This window comes from Leptonychotes weddellii, chromosome 3, assembly GCF_054177405.1.
Source record: "Leptonychotes weddellii isolate Sample4059 chromosome 3, ASM5417740v2, whole genome shotgun sequence".
Classification (NCBI taxonomy): domain Eukaryota; kingdom Metazoa; phylum Chordata; class Mammalia; order Carnivora; family Phocidae; genus Leptonychotes; species Leptonychotes weddellii.
Window position 1 is genome coordinate 30,823,160 of NC_138371.1, and position 16,311 is coordinate 30,839,470.

The following is a 16,311-nucleotide window of genomic DNA, read 5'->3' on the forward strand; positions in this document are numbered from 1 at the left end:
CCACACGTGCGTACGCATGCGCGGGAAAAGCCCTGGCCGGGTGGCTAGAAGACTGCGCCTGCGCAGTAGCAGGCCGGCAGTTAGGCGCAGACCCATCCAGCAGAGGATGGAGGAATGGAGCCTCCCCAAGAGTTACTTAAGGGTTCCAACACCGCTGATAACCGTGGCAGGCAGGTCCGTTCCCTGTATACAGCCCCTATACTTCAGAAGAGTCCGAATGTCAACCTGGAAATCATGCACAGCAGAGCGTCGGAGTTTTCTTCGGCTCGTAAATTCCAGGACCATAAAAAGACCATGTATCTGCCCAAGGATGAGAACAAGGAGGGCGCTGGGTACCGGCTGCTGAACGTGAGTGGGGGCCCGGCCGGAGGCGTCTGTCCCCTACTTGACCACCTAGAGGGCTGGGGAAGGACCGAGGGGTCAATGCATGCAGATGGGAGGGAAAGAGACCTGCCCTAAATTGGAAGGGGTTAATAACTGAGGAAGCGCTTGCTTGTGGGACCTTGAAGATTATTTAACTTGTCAGAGCCTGTTAGATTAAGACAATAATTTAGATAATAATTATGACAGTTTACCTTATAGGGTCGTCTGAAGATCTGAGGGAGCTAATGATGTAAAGTGCTTACCACTGCAAAGCACAAAGAGTCAATAAGTGTCAGCTGCTGTCGTCGTTGACGTCAGTGATGCTGTCCTCACCATCATTAGGATTTCATTTATATGGTTAAAGGGCTAAACTCCAGAAACTTCAGTTACCTTTGTTTTCAATTCCTGAGGTTCTTACAGATGAACTTATAGGAGCAAATCTGCATCCTGTCTGCAAAGTGAATTATTGGCCTCCTGTTATTAATTAGAAAGATTAATTTCTATTTGAAATGTGTGAAACGCTTGAGTTTACCATATAGTGGTATAACCAGAGGATGGAGGAAATGGAAAACGAAAATCAAATTGAAACTCACTTTTTCAAAGTGTTAGAAGATCATTAGGAAATTTTACATTCTCCGTTGGTCTTAAGTTATTATTAGTACAGATAAAAGTATCAGGAACAAACGGTATACAAAAAGATGATGTCCTCTGTAAAGTTAAGGAGTTGAATTACTTGATCTCTATAGTACCCTCCTACTTCCAAAAACTTAGAATACTCTTGATTCATTGTTAAGATAAATTGAGAGCATTTTAGCATTTAGCTATAATAGTAGGAAAAATTGCAAAGGTTGTGTAAGAGGGATGTGCTTGGAAGTTTAGGCCATAGAAGGTGTTTGTTGTATGTCGTTCTAAGGAATATGGACTTTATTTTGTAGAACGGTGATTTCCACAATTTTTTTGAGTATGAGGATTCCTTTTTATTGTGAAAAATGAAAGTTTCTCACAGAAGGGTAACTGGCTCTTTACTGTCTACTGCCTGGGAAAATCTGTAATGACAAAAAGCTACCATGCAGCAGTGTTTTTAATTTGCTTATAGGTACAACAGCATCTACATACATTCAAAGAAGAGTAGTGCACCTATATGCAAGGTACAGTGTTTACCCAAGTTTGGTTTCCCAAATCATTTGACCATAGAATATTTTAATATTTTGACAGAACAACAAAAAGAGCTTAGGAAATGAAATGTGCACTTGGATTTAGTTATAATGACCTCATAGATGAATTCTTTTCAGACACAGATGCAGAGGAATGAGTTTATGTGCTATAGATGTTCATTATACAACAAATTTAGAGTAATACAAGTATATGTTATTAAAATTATTATAATAGCTATAAGATACACAATGTAGACCATTGAACACAGAATGGATGGCCCTCTTTATTAAATCTGCCTATGCATCAGTACACATGGAACATTGTATATTTAGGCAACGGGTAGTCTTTCTATGATTTCTTGGCATTTTATGGCACATGATTTCTTTTTTTTTTTTTCTTTTTTTTTTTTCTTCTTATGTTAATTCCCATACATTACATCATTAGTTCTAGATAAAGTGTTCCATGATTCATTGTTCGATGGCACATGATTTCTTGAAAGCAGATCATCATAGGGGGATATATAACAGCTATATGAATATGTTTAGCATTTTATGTTCAAAACAAAACAAAACTTCTGTTTAAAACTTGGAAGCAAATACATTGCTGAGGTATATTTCACAGTTTATTGGAATACATTTTAGAAAACAGCAGTTTGCAGATAATGCTTAGAATACATTTGACCTCAAGGATATTCAAAGTTGAGAACTGTGGCTACAGGAGACAGGAAAAGCTGGTGGGTTTTAAGCAGGGAGATGACATGGATCACATGTGCTTTGTTGAAAAAATTGTTTGACTATTCGGGTTTAAGGAGAGATTAAAGACCTAACAGGCAGTGAGGACAGTAAAATCTGAGGGGATGGAGAAGCATGGGCTCTGAAGCACAAGTAGTGGTATCCTCTTTGGATAGGAAGAAGGGCATCTCTTCCTCCACATCAGTGTTTATTTTATCCTTGGATCACCAGTATCCAAATCTTTGGGAGTGCTTATTAAAATCTAGATTCTTGGGGTGCCTGGGTGGCTCAGTCGTTGGGTGTCTGCCTTCGACTCAGGTCATGATCCCAGGGTCCTGGGATCGAGCCCTGCATCGGGCTCCCTGCTCTGCGGGAAGCCTGCTTCTTCTCCCTCTCCCACTCCCACGCCCCCCTGCTTGTGTTCCCTCTCTCGCTGTGTCTCTCTCTGTCAAATAAATAAATGAAATCTTAAAAAAAAAAAAAAATCTAGATTCTTGGGCCTCCACCTTAGACCTACTGAATCAAGAAGGCTGGGGCCCCAGGAATATGCTCAATCTTAAACTACCCCAGCGGTTCTTAGATTCATGTTTGAAAATTACTATAGATAAGCGGCAAAAGATAGGCATGGATGTGGGGATTGTAGATTGAGGGTGTAGGTTGGAGAAGAAAGCAGCTGGAGCCAGAAGAGTTTCATGAACCGGGTGAAAGAAAAAGGAGGGATAATTGGAGGTCTCAGTGAGATTAAAAGGTGTATTGAGGGGCGCCTGAGTGGCTCAGTCGTTAAGCGTCTGCCTTTGGCTCTGGTCATGATCCCAGGGTCCTGGGATCGAGCCCCGCATCGGGCTCCCTGCTCGGCAGGGAGTCTGCTTCTCCCTCTCCCACTCCCTCTGCTTGTGTTCCCTCTCTCGCTGTGTCTCTCTCTGTCAAATAAATAAATAAAATCTTTAAAAAAAAAAAAAGGTGTATTGAATGTAAAGTACTAAGGGAATTGGAAGGATTAACTAGAGACAGTGCTCAGATTGAGGGATAGTGCAGTTTATGACTTGAGTAAAAATGTGGATTATGTACCCGGCACCTTAATGTCAGTTCTTTAAACCTCGCCCATTCCTTTCAGCAGCTCGCTGCCTTTCTGCATCTTGGACCTTGTCTTCCCTCTGAGGATTTCACCTCTAAAATCCTAAAATCTAGTTTGCTGCTTCCTAACCTCTCATTACTTTACTTTTATTACACCTATGCTTTGAAATATGTACCAAGTTTTGTGTTAGACGCTGAGGGATGCAATGGTGAACAACACAGGCAAAGCACCTTCCTGGAGGAAGCTAACTTTCAAATTGGAGAGACAGTTACAGATTATGATTTGGACTGGGGATCAGAGAAGGCCTCTCTGAGGATGTGGCTTTTAAGTGAAAAGCTGAAGAGGCTAGCCATTGAAAGAGTTAGCGGAGTTGGTGGAGAGAACACAAGAGGGAGTAAACAAGCGTGAAGTTTCTGCAGAGGGATAGTGTGGAATGTTCACAGAACATGGTGAATAAGAGGCAGAGTGGTGTGAAATGGGGCCATAGCATATCTTTTTGTAGGTTTAAAATCCCTTACATTTTTTGTGTGTGTGAATTTTCTGTTCACATTATTTTCCTAAGAGAATCTTGTTCTTCCCCCCCCCCCCACTTTTTAAAAGTTCTTTATTAGGGATATTAGATCTTCATCTGTGATATGTGTTACAAATATTTTCTCACGATTCAACAGCTGTTATTTTGACTGTTGATGGTGCTTTTTGCTATGTAAAAGGGTTCTTAATCTTATGAGGTCAAATTTATCAATCTTTTATTGCAGCTGAATTGTGAGTCTTAGTTAAAAACTGTGTACGTGCACCCAGGTCATAAATGAATTTACCTGTTACCTTTTAGTACTTGTGTATCATTTTTACACTTAATCTCTGATTTAATCATTTACATTTAAATGCCTGATTTCTTTGGATTGCATGTATGAGGTATGGATTTAATTTTTTTCTTAAAGTAGATGTCTCTAAACCATTTATTAAGAAAAAAAATCAGTCTTTGCCCCAGTGACTTAAGATGTCACCTTTATACTAAGTGACCGTATGTATTGGATATTTTTTTTGGACTTTCTATTCCACTGGTCTATTTATCAATTCATATACAAGGACCATTCTATTTTATTTTAAAGACTTATACTGTGTTTTAATGTCAGGTAAGACTGCTTCCCTGCTTTGTAATTTTCCTTTTCTAGTGATACCCTGACTATTCTCACTTCTGAAAAAACACTTTATTATTAACTTGTTTATCTCAGTAAAGAAGCTTGTGTTCTTCTATAAGGGTTGCATTAAATTAGTAAGTTAGGTAACTGACATCTTTATGATGTTGACTTGCCCTGTCTAAGAATAAGAGGTATCTTTCCATTTATTCAGATCTACTTTTGTGTCTTTCAGAAGGGTTTTAATGGTTTCATTTTAGGAGTTTTGCATAATTCTTGTTAAGATTATTCCTAAGGTGGGGCTTTTTCTACGCTATATCCTTACTTAATTTTTATGTATATTAGGGCTGTTGATTTCTGTATGTTAATTTCATAACCTGCTTCCTTATTGAATTTTTAAACATTCGAGCTAGTGTTGCTATTAATTCTGTAGAGTTTTAGATACAATCAGATCATCTTCCAATAGAGCCATTTTACTTTTTTTCCCCCAATTCTTTTGGCTTTAGTTGATTTCTCTTATCTAATTGCTTTGGCTCATGACACCAGTAAGATGTTGAAGAGTGATGGTGATAGTAGGCAACCTTGCTTTGTTCCTGATCTTAGTAAAGTGCTTCTCGAATTTCCCCAGCAAATGAAACACTGGCTTCAAGACTGGCTTAATTCCTACTTTTGAGAGTGTTTTAATCAGGAAAGGGTATTGAATTTTGTCAGAGGCCATATGAACATGTATGGAGATAATCATGTAATTTTTCTCTTTAGATCTATGATGTGGTATGGTATGTTAATGATTTTCTTAATATTGAACCAATTTGCATTTCTGGAATTAATCCCACTTGGTTATTGCATATTATTTTCTTAATGTGGTGCTCAATTCTATTATTATTTTATTTGGTATTTTTGTATCAGTATAAGTGGTATTTGTCTATAATTTTTCTTTATCAGTTTAGGTATCAGTGTTATGCTTGCTTCATAGAAATAGTAAAGTTTTCTTTAATATTCAGTGGGACAATTTATGGTGCCCTGGGATATCTGTTCTTTGAAGATATGATAGAATTCCCTGTAACACCTCCTGGGCCTGGCACTTTTTTTGTAGTGGCAGTTCCTTGCTAATTTTCTCTATTTCTTTTATGGAAATTGGTCTGTTTAAGCTGTTTACTACTAATGAGGTAAATTTTAAGTTGTATTTCCTTAGGAAATTATTCATTTCACTTAGGTTTTAAATATATTTGCAGGTCTGCAAAGGTCTCCTATGATTTTTCAAAGTCTTCTGTGTTTCATTGGTATTTCCATCTTGTTATTTCTTACTTGTGTGGGGTTTTTTGTTGTTGTTGTTGTTATGATTCTGTTAAAGATGGTTTTCTTTGAGTATAGCTGACACACAGTGTTACATTACTTTCGGTCGTACAACTTAGTGATGTGGCCAAGTTTATACATTGTGCTGTGTTAACCACAAGTGTAGTTGCCATCTATCCTGGTACGTTGTTACTACAATATCATTGATTGTATTCCTTAGGCTGTGCCTTTTATTCCCATGACTTACTCATTTCATAACTGGAAGCCTATATCTCCCTCTCCCTTCACCCCAACCCCTCTCTGGCAACCATCAGTTTGTTCTCTGTATTTATAAGTCTGATTCTACTTTTTGTTTGTTTATTCATTTTATTAGATTTCACTTATGAGTGGAATCATATGGCATTTGTCTTTCTCTGACTGACTTATTTCACTTAGCATTATACCTTCTAGGTCCATCCATGTTGTCTCAAATGACACAATTTCATCTTTTTTATGGTGGTGTAATATTCCATTGTATGTATATACCACATCTTCTTTATCCATTCATCTGTGGATGGACACTAGGGTTGCTTCGATATCTTGACTATTGTAAATAATGCTGCAATAAACATAGGGGTGCATATATCTTTTCAATTAATGTTTTTGTTTTCTTTGGGTAAATACCCAGTAGTGTGATTGATCATAAGGTAGTTCTATTTTTAATTTTTTGAGGAACCTCCATACTGTTTTCCACAGTGGATGCACCAGTTTTCATTCCCACCAACAGTACATGAGGGTTCCTTTTTCTCCACATCCTCACCAACACTTGTTTCTTGTGTTTTTTATTTTAACCATTCTTACATCTGTAAGGTGATATCCCATTGTGGTTTTGTTTTGCATTTCCCTGATGATGGGTGATGTTGAGCATCTTTTCATGTGTCTCTTGCCCATCTGTATGTCTTCTTTGGGGAAATGCTAATCAGGCCCTCTGCCCATTTTTTAATTGGATTGCTTGTTTTCTTTGTTGGTGAGTTGTATGAGTTCTTTATTTTGGATATTAACTCTTTATGAGATATGTTATTTGCAAATATCTTCTCCCATCTCATAGATTGTCTTTTAGTTTTATTGATGGTTTCCTTTGCTGTGCAGAAGCTTTTTATTTTGACGTACTCTCAATAGTTGATTTTTGGTTTTGTTTCTTTTGCCTTAGGAGACACATTTAGAAAAATATTGCTACAGCTGATGTCAGAGAAATCACTGCCTTTGCTCTCGTCTAGAATTTTTATGGTTTCAAGTCTCACATTTAGGTCTTTAACCCATTTTGAGTTTACTTTTATGTATGGTATAAGAAAGTGGTCCAGTTTCATTCTTTTGCATGCAGCTGTCCAGTTTCCCAACCATTTGTTGCAGAGCCTGTCATTTTCCCATTGCATATTCTTGCCTCCTTTGTCAAAGATTAATTGACCATATAATCATGAGTTTATTTTTGGACTTTCAATTCTGTTCTATTGATCTGTCTGTTTTTCTTTTTAAATTTTACTTAAATTCAATTTAGTTAATATATAGTGTATTATTAGTTTCAGAGGTAGGATTTAGTGATTCATCAGTTGCATATAACACCCAGTGCTCATTACATCAAGTGCCCTCCTTAATGCCTGTCACCCAATTACCCCATCCCCCACCCACCTCTCCTCCAGCTACCCTCTGTTTGTTTCCTATAGTTAAAATCTCTTATGGTTTGCCTCCCTCTCTGCTTTTATCTTACTTTATTTTTCCTTCCCTTCCCCTATGCTCATCTGTTTTGTTTCTTAAATTCCACATATGAGTGAAATCATGTGGTATTTTTCTTTCTCTGACTGACTTATTTCACATATTTCTTTCTCTGACTAGTTCCATCCATGTCATTGAGGTTGACAAGATTTCATTCTTTTTGACAGCCGAGTAATATTCCATTGTATATACATAACACATCTTCTTTATCCATTCATCTGTTAATGGATATCTGGGCTCTTTCCATAGTTTGGCTGTTGTGGACATTGCTGCTATAAACATTGGGATGCATGTGCCCCTTCAATCACTATTTTTGTATCCTTTGGATAAATACCTAGACGTGGAATTGCTGGGTTATAGTGTAGTTCTATTTTTAACTTTTTGAGGAACTGTGTACTGTTTTCCAGAGTGGCTGCACCAGTTTGCATTTCCACCAACAGTGTAAGAGGGTTCCCCATCCCTCACCATTATCTGTTGTTTCCTGAGTTCATTTTGGCCATTCTGACCAGTGTGAGGTAGTATCTCATTGTGGTTTTGATTTGTATTTTTCCTGATGTCGAGTGATGTTGATCATTTTTTCATGTGTTTGTTGGCCATTTGTATGTCTTCTTTGGAGAAATGTCTGCTCATGTCTTCTGCCCATTTCTTGACTGGATTATTTGTTTTTTGGGTATTGAGTTTGATGAGTTCTTTATAGATCTTGGATACTAGCCCTTTATCCATAATGTCATTTGCAAATATCTTCTCCCATTCCGTAGGTTGTCTTTTAGTTTTGTTGACTGTTTCCTTTGCTGTGCAAAAGCATTTTATCTTGATGAAGTCTCAATAGTTCATTTTTGCTTTTGTTTCCCTTGCCTCTGGATACCTGTTTAGCAAGAAGTGCTGCAGCCTAGGTCAAAGAGGTTGCTGCCTGTGTTCTCCTCAAGGATTTTGATGGATTCCTGTCTCACATTTAGGTCTTTCATCCATTTTGAGTTCATTTTTATGTATGATGTAAAAAAACGGTCCAGTTTCATTCTTCTACATGTGGCTGTCCAATTTTCCCACACTATTTGTTGAAGAGACAGTCTTTTTACCATTGGATATTTGCTTTGTTAAAGATTAGTTGACCATAGAGTTGAGGGTCCATTTCTGGGTTCTCTATTCTGTTCCATTGATCTTTGTGTCTGTTTTTGTGCCAGTACCATACTGTCTTGATGATTACAGCTTTGTAATAGAGCTTGAAGTCTGGAATTGTGATGCCACCAGCTTTGGTTTTCCTATGGCTATCTGGGGTCTTTTCTGGTTCCATACAAATTTTAGAATTGTTTGTTCCAGCTCTGTGAAAAATGCTGGTGGTATTTTTATAGGGATTGCATTGAATGTGTAGATTGCTTTGGGTAGCATAAACATTTTAACAATATTTGTTCTTCCAATCCATGAACATGAGATATTTTTCCTTTTTTTTTTGTGTCTTCCTCAATTTCTTTCATAAATGTTCTATAATTTTCAGAGTACATATCTTTGACCTGTTTGGTTAGGTTTATTCTTAGGTATCTTACGGTTTTTGATGCAATCTTACGGTTTTTGGTGCAATTGTAAACAGGATTGATTCCTTGATTTCTCTTTCTGCTGCTTCATTTTTAATGTATACAAATGCAGCAGACTTCTGTGCATTGATTTTATGTCCTGCAACTTTGCTGAATTCCTATATCAGTTCTAGCAATTTTTTGCTGGAATCTTTTGGTTTTTCTACACAGAGTATCGTGTCATTTGTGAAGAGTGAAAGTTTGACTTCTTCTTTGCTGATTTCGATGCCTTTTATTTCTTTTTGTTGTCTGATTACTGAGGCTAGGACTTTTAGTACTATGTTGAACAGCAGTTATAAGAGTGGACATCCCTGCTGTGTTCCTGACCTTAGGGGGAAAGCTCTCAGTTTTTCCCTGTTGAGGATGATACTCACTGTGGGTCTTTCATATATAGCTTTTCTGATGTTGAGATACATTCCCTCTATCCCTACATTGTGGAGGGTTTTTAATCAAGAAAGGATGCTGTATTTTGTCAAATGCTTTTTCTGCATCAGTTGAGAGGATCATATGGTTCTTATCCTTTCTTTTATTAATGTTGTGTATCACATTGATTTTTTAATTTTATTTTTTATTTTAATTTTATTTTCTTAAAGATTTTATTCATTTATTTGACACACAGAGAGAGAGAGAGAGAGAGAGAGCACAAGCAGGGGGAGCGGCCGGCAGAGGGAGAGGGAGAAGCAGTTTCCCTGCTGAGCAGGGAGCCTGATGCAGGGCTCGATCCGAGGACTCTGGGATCATGACCTGAGCTGAAGGCAGATGCTTAACTGACTGAGCCACCCAGGCGCCCCTCACAGTGATTGATTTGCAGATGTTGAACCACCCCTGCAGCCCAGGCATAAATCCCACTTGGTCATGGTGAATAATCCTTTTAATATACTGTTGGATCCTATTAGCTAGTCTCTTGGTGAGAATTTTTGCATCCATGTTCCTCAGGGATATTGGTCTGTAGTTCTCTTTTTTAGTGGAGTCTTTGGTTTTGGGATCAAGGTGATGCTGGCCTCATAGAACAAGTTTGGAAGTTTTCTTTCCATTCTATTTTTGGAACAGTTTCAGAAGTATTGGTATTCTTAAAATGTTTGGTAGAATTCCCCTGGGAAGCCATCTGGCCTTGGACTCTTGTTTGTTGGGAGATTTTTGATTACTGCTTCAATTTCCTTGCTGGTTATAGGTCTGTTCAGGTTTTCTGTTTCTTCCTGTTTCAGTTTTGGTAGTTTATATGATTCTAGGAATTTAGCTGTTTCTTCCAGATTGCCCTTTTGTTGGCATATAATTGCTCATAATATGTTCTTATATTTGTTTGTATTTCTGTAGTGTTGGTTGTGATCTCTCTTTCATTCATGATTTTATTAATTTGGGTCCTTTCTCTTTTCTTTTTGATAAGTCTGGCCAGGGGTTTATCAATCTTGTTAATTCTTCAAAAGAACCAACTCCTAGTTTCGTTGATCTGTTTTTTTTTTATTATTATTATTTCTGTATCATTGATTTCTGCTCTGATCTTTATTATTTCCCTTCTCCTGATGGATTTAGGCTTTATTTGCTATTCTTTTTCCAGCTCCTTTAGGTATAAGGTTAGGTTGTGTATTTGAGACTTTTATAGCTTCTTGAGGAAGGCCTGTATTGCCATATATACTTCCCTCTTAGGACTGTCCTTGCTGCATCCCAGAAGTTTTGAATTGTCATGTTTTCATTTTCATTTGAGTCCATGTATTTTTTTTAATTCTTCATTAATTTCCTGGTTGACCCATTCATTCTCTAGTAGGATGTTCTTTAACCTCCATGTATTTGTGGTCCTTTCATATTTTTTTCTTGTGGTTGACTTCAAGTTTCATAGTACTGTGGTCTGAAAATATGCATGGTATGATTTCAGTCTTTTTGTACCCATTGAGTCCTGTTTTTGTGACCCAGTATGTGATCTATTCTGGAGAATCTTCCATGTGCACTTGAAAAGAATGTATATCCTGCTTTAGAATGAAATGTTCTGAATGTATCATTTAAGTTCATCTGGTCCATTGTGTCATTCAAAGCCCTTGTTTCCTTGTTGAACCTCTGCTTAGATGATCTGTCCTTTGCTGTGAGTGGAGTGTTAAAGTCCCCTACTATTACTGTATTCTTATCAATGAGTTTCTATAAATTTGTTATTAATTGATTTATATATTTGGCTGATCCCAAGTTAGGGGCATAAATATTTACAATTATTCTTGTTCTATTCATCTATTCTTGTTGGATAGAACCCTTTATTATGATATAGTGTCCTTCTTCAGGACTTATTACAGTCTTTGGTTTAAGATCTAATTTGTCTGATAAAAGGATGACTACTCCAGCTTTCTTTTGATGTCCATTAGCATGATAAATGGTTCTCCACCCTATCACTTTCAATTTGGATGAGTCTTTGGATCTAAAGTGAGTCTCTTGTAAACAGCATATTGATGAGGTTTTTTTTTTTTTTTTAATCCATTCTGATACCCTGTGTCTTTTTACAGGAGCATTGAGTCCATTTACATTCAGAGTAATTGTTGAAAGATATGAATTTAGTGCCATTGTATTACCTGTAAAGTCACTGTTCCTGTAGATTGTCTCTGTTCCTTTCTGGTCTTTGTTACTTTTGGTCTCTCTTTACTCTCAAAGGGTCCCCTTTAATATTTCTTGCAGGGCTAGTTTAGTGTTCACGAATTCCTTTAGTTTTTATCTTAGAAACTCTTCATCTCTCCTTCTAATATGAATGACAGCCTTGCTTGATAAAGTATCCTTGGCTGTATATTTTTCTCATTTAGCATGTTGAATATATCATGCCAGTCCTTTCTGGCCTGCCAGGTATCTGTGGACAGGTTTGCTTCTAGTCTTATGTGTCCACCCTTGTAGGTTAAGGATTTCTTGTCTCAATCTGCTTTCAGGATTTTCTCTTTATCTTTGTAATTTGCAAGTTTTAATATAATATGTTGTGGTGTTGACCTATATATATGTGTGTGTGTATATATATATATATATATATATTTATTTATTTATTTTGAGGGGAGTTCTCTGTGGCTCTTGGACTTGAATGCCTGTTTCCTTCTCCAGATTAGGGAAGTTCTCAGCTATAATTTGTTCAAATAAACCTTCTGCCCCCTTTCCCCCCTCTTCTGGGACTCCTATAATATGGATATTATTTCGCTTTATGGAATCTCTGAGTTCCCTAAGTCTACCTTCGTGATCTAATACTTTTTCTTCCCTCTTCTTTTCAGCTTCATTATTTTCCATAATTTTATCTTCTGTATCACTGATTTGCTCTTCTGTTTCGTTCATCCGCATTTTTATGGCCTCCACTTGGGACTGCATCTTGGTTAAAGCATTTTAAATTCTGACCTCACTGATTTTACTTTTTTTATCTCTACAGTAAGGGATTCTCTAGTGTCTTCTCTACTTTATTCAAGCCCAGCTAGTATCTTTATACTTGTTGTTTTAAATTCTAGTTCAGACATCTTACTTATATCTGTATTGATTAAATCCCTGGCAGGGAGTACTACCTCCTGTTCTTTCTTTTGGGGTGAATTTCTTAGTCTCATCGTTTTGTCCAGAAAAGAAAGGAAGGGAGAAAAAGAAAACAACAACAACAACAAAAACAACAATAACAACACAGCAACAACAACAACAACTTCAGGAAATGTTTCTGGTATATGCTGTGTACACTCTGCTGTTGCGTTTTGGCTGCTCTTTCCCACTGGTCCATCCTCTAGAGAGTTCCTCCTTGCTTGTAGTGGGGAATGTTCAGACCTTTAACTAGGTGTGCTTTGATTTGTCTGTTAAGATAAGCCTGGAAAAGTAAAAGAGGAAAAAAAAAAAAGCCAGATCCAAGACAAGAGAAAAGGAAAGGAACAAAAATGCAAACAAACAGACAAACAAAAATAAACCTGATTCCAAAGAAAAAGAAAGAAAGAAGGAAAAAAGAATAGGAAAAAAAAATAAGCCTGATCTGAAAAATAAGAGAAGGAAACAAACCAACCAACCAACAAATGAACAAAAAATTATAAGCCTAATACCAAAAAAATTAGAGAAAAAAAGGAAAAAGTATATAAAATAAAGGATAAAAAATTTAAAATAAATAAAATATAAAAAATTTAAAAATTTAAAAATAAGAAAAAAGAAAAAGCAAGCCTGGTCCTATTTCCACAAGAAGCTGACATTGGAGCACTTTTTAATCAGTAGACTTGGTACATGGGGGGGCCTGTGTTGGTCTTCTGAGGGAGAGGCCTGCTGGGCTGGCTCACAAGCTGACTTGCCCTAGTAAAGATACCCCTGCCAGGTACGGGGGTGCGGGGTTTAGTGTAGGGAACTCCAGCCTCCACTGGAGGTACTGTGTTGCTCTCTGAAGTCCAACTGTGCTGGTGGGCAGGGGAAGGAGGGGTGGTGGAGGAGGAAGATGGCATCACCCTGTCCTCTCGTCCCCGGGGTGGGGAACTTCTGGCCACTGTTCAGGAGGCCCTCACAGAAAAGCAAACAATCTCCTGTGTCCTGGACTTTTATCACATCCTTGCCCTTAACCTGTCTGTTCCTGGGGCCATTGGCATGCCCAGCACCGTAGATCTCTGTATTTTATCTCTAGACAGTGGCTGGGATACAAAACTCCACGTTTTAAAGGGCCTGGCAAGGGGCAGACCGAATCCCCTCCCCTAGAGGAGAGCCTCAAGGCCCACCCAGCACCATCCTGTCCCAGAAAAGCAGTTGCACAGTGCGCTCGGAGGCTGGAGTTTATTGTGATGCACAGCGGAAAGCTGCAACCAGGTTATCTGCCATCTGCATGCGACTCAGTCTCCTACTTTGTTCTGTCCCAGAAAAGCAGTCACACAGAGGCTTGAGTCTGTTGTGGCAGAGAGCAAAAAGCAGCGACCAGGTTATCTGCAGTCTGTCCGTGTGCTGCCCTCTGCTCAGTTCTGTCCCAGAAAAGCAGCTGCTCAGCATGCACATGGGGGTTTAAGTCTGTTGTGGCTCACAGCAAAAAGCTGGTACAATGTTCTCTGCCTCTGCATGCACCTCTGTCCCTGTTGTTGAGTGCCACTCAACGGCTCCCAGCTGACCTTTTGTCCTTGGAGAGGCAAAATGCGCTCTTCCAAATGTATTCCAGGAAGGGGAGTGATCTCTCCCAGTGCAACCCAGGGGATCTTTTCAGTGCTGCTTATTGTGCGATCCCTACCTGCTGTACTCTCTCTTGCTCTCTCCCTTGCCCTGACTTTGCACTGAGAAAAGGGTTCCCTTCCCTTTGAGGTCCCGCGGCTTGCCTCTCCCCCAGTTCATGGCTCCAAACCTCACATCTGCCATGTTCTCTCCCTCCAACTGTGCGGATTGTTTTCTTAATCTTCAAATCGTATTCCTAGTTGTTCAAAATAGTTGGATGTTGATCTAGCTGTGTTTGAGGGATGAAGCCAAGCCCAGGGTCTCACTACTATTCTGCCATTTTAACTCCAGAAGCCTATGTGTCAGTTTTTGTGCCCATATCATACTGTTTTGATTACTACGGCTTTGTAGTATAACTTGAAATCTGGAATTGTGGTACCTCCGTTTTTGTTTTTCTTTTTAACGATTGCTTTAGCTATTTGGGGTCTTTTGTGGTCCCATAAAAATTTGAAGATTGTTCTAGTTCTGTGGAAAATGTATTTTGATAGGCATTGCTTTAAATCTGTAGATTGCTTTAGGTAGTACGTACATGAGCATGGAATATCTTTCCTTTAGTTTGTGTCATCTTCAACTTCTTTCATCAGTGTATTATAGTTTTCAGAGTGCAGGTCTTTCACCTCCTTGGTTCAGTTTATTCCTGCATCTTTTTTTAAAGATTTATTTACTTATTTGTCAGAGAGAGAGAGAGCACAAGCAGGCGGAAAACAGGCAGAGGGGGAAGCAGGCTCCCTGCTGAGCAAGGAGCCTGATATGGGACTCGATCCCAGGATCCTGGGATCATGACCTGAGCCGAAGGCATACGCTTAACCAACTGAGCCACCCAGGCATCCCTATTCCTGCATATTTTAAAATTATTTTTGGTGCAGTTATAATTGGGATTATTCCTTAATGTCTCTGCTGCTTTATTACTAGTGTCTAGAAATGCAGTAGATATCTATACATTGATTTTGTATCCTTTGACCTCACTGAATTCATCTATAAGTTCTGGTAGTTCTCTGGTGGAGACTTCAGGGTTTTTTACATACAGTATCATGTCGTTTGCAAATAGTGAAAGTTTCACCTCTTCCTTACTCATTTGGATGCCTCTTATTTCTTTTTCTTGTATGATTTCTGTGGCTAGGATGTCCAGACTATGTTGAACAAAAGTGGTAAGAGTGGACATCTGTATTTTGTTCCTGATGTTAGTGGAAAAGCTCTCAGTATTTCCCTGCTGAGTATGATCTTAGCTGTGGGTTTTTCATATATGGCCTTTATTATGTTGAGGTATGTTCCCTTTAAACCTACTTTGTTGAGAGTTTTTATCACAAATGGTTGTTGTATTTTGTCAAATGTTTTTTCTACATTTATTGAGATGATCATATGCTTTTTATCCTTCCACTTGTTGATGTGATGTATCACACTGATTATTTTGTGAATATTGAACCACCCTTGCCTCCCAGGAATAAGTCCCACTTGCTCGTAGTGAATGACTTTTTAAATGTATTGTTGGATTCAGTTTGCTAATATTTTGTTGAGGATTTTTGCATCTGTGTTCATCAGAGATATTGGTTTGTAGTTCTCTTTTTTTGTAGTGTCTTTATTTGTTTTTGGTATCAGGGTAATGCTGGCCTTATAGAATGAATTTGGAAGTTTTCCTTGCTCTTTTATTTTTTTGGAATAGTTTGAAAAGAATAGGTATTATCCCTTCTTTAAATGTTTGGTAGAATTCCCCTTGTAGCTGTCTGGTGCTGGACTTTTGTTCAGAGTTTTTTGATTATTGATTCCATTTCATTGCTGATAATTGGTCTGTTCAAATTTTCTATTTCTTCCTGGTTCAGTTTTGGGTGGTTGTATGTTTCTAGGAATTTATCCATTTCTTCTAGGTTGCCCATTTGTTGGCATATAATTTTTCATAATATTCTCTTACAGGTCCTCTTTCATTTCTGATTTTGAGTTCTCTCTCTTTTTTTTTGCTTGTTGAGTCTGGCTAAAGGTTTTTCAATTTTGTTGACCATTTCAAAGAACCAGCTTCTCGTTTCATTGATGTGTTCTGTTTTTTTTTTTTTTTAGTTTCTATTTAACTTATTTCTACTCTAATCTTTATTATTTCC

The 16,311-nt window shown here is 38.0% G+C and overlaps 1 protein-coding gene across 1 annotated transcript in view; it reads left to right on the forward strand.

Annotated features, from left to right (window-relative positions):
* The first annotated feature begins 92 nt into the window (after positions 1 to 92).
* CATSPERT (catsper channel auxiliary subunit tau) overlaps positions 93 to 16,311 on the forward strand; it is a 116,183-nt gene continuing 99,964 nt past the window's right edge. Inside the window, exon 1 of the mRNA XM_006748124.2 lies at positions 93 to 348. Within this exon, the coding sequence (XP_006748187.2) occupies positions 115 to 348 (234 nt within the window). The 5' untranslated portion in view covers positions 93 to 114. The remainder of the gene's footprint in view (positions 349 to 16,311) is intronic.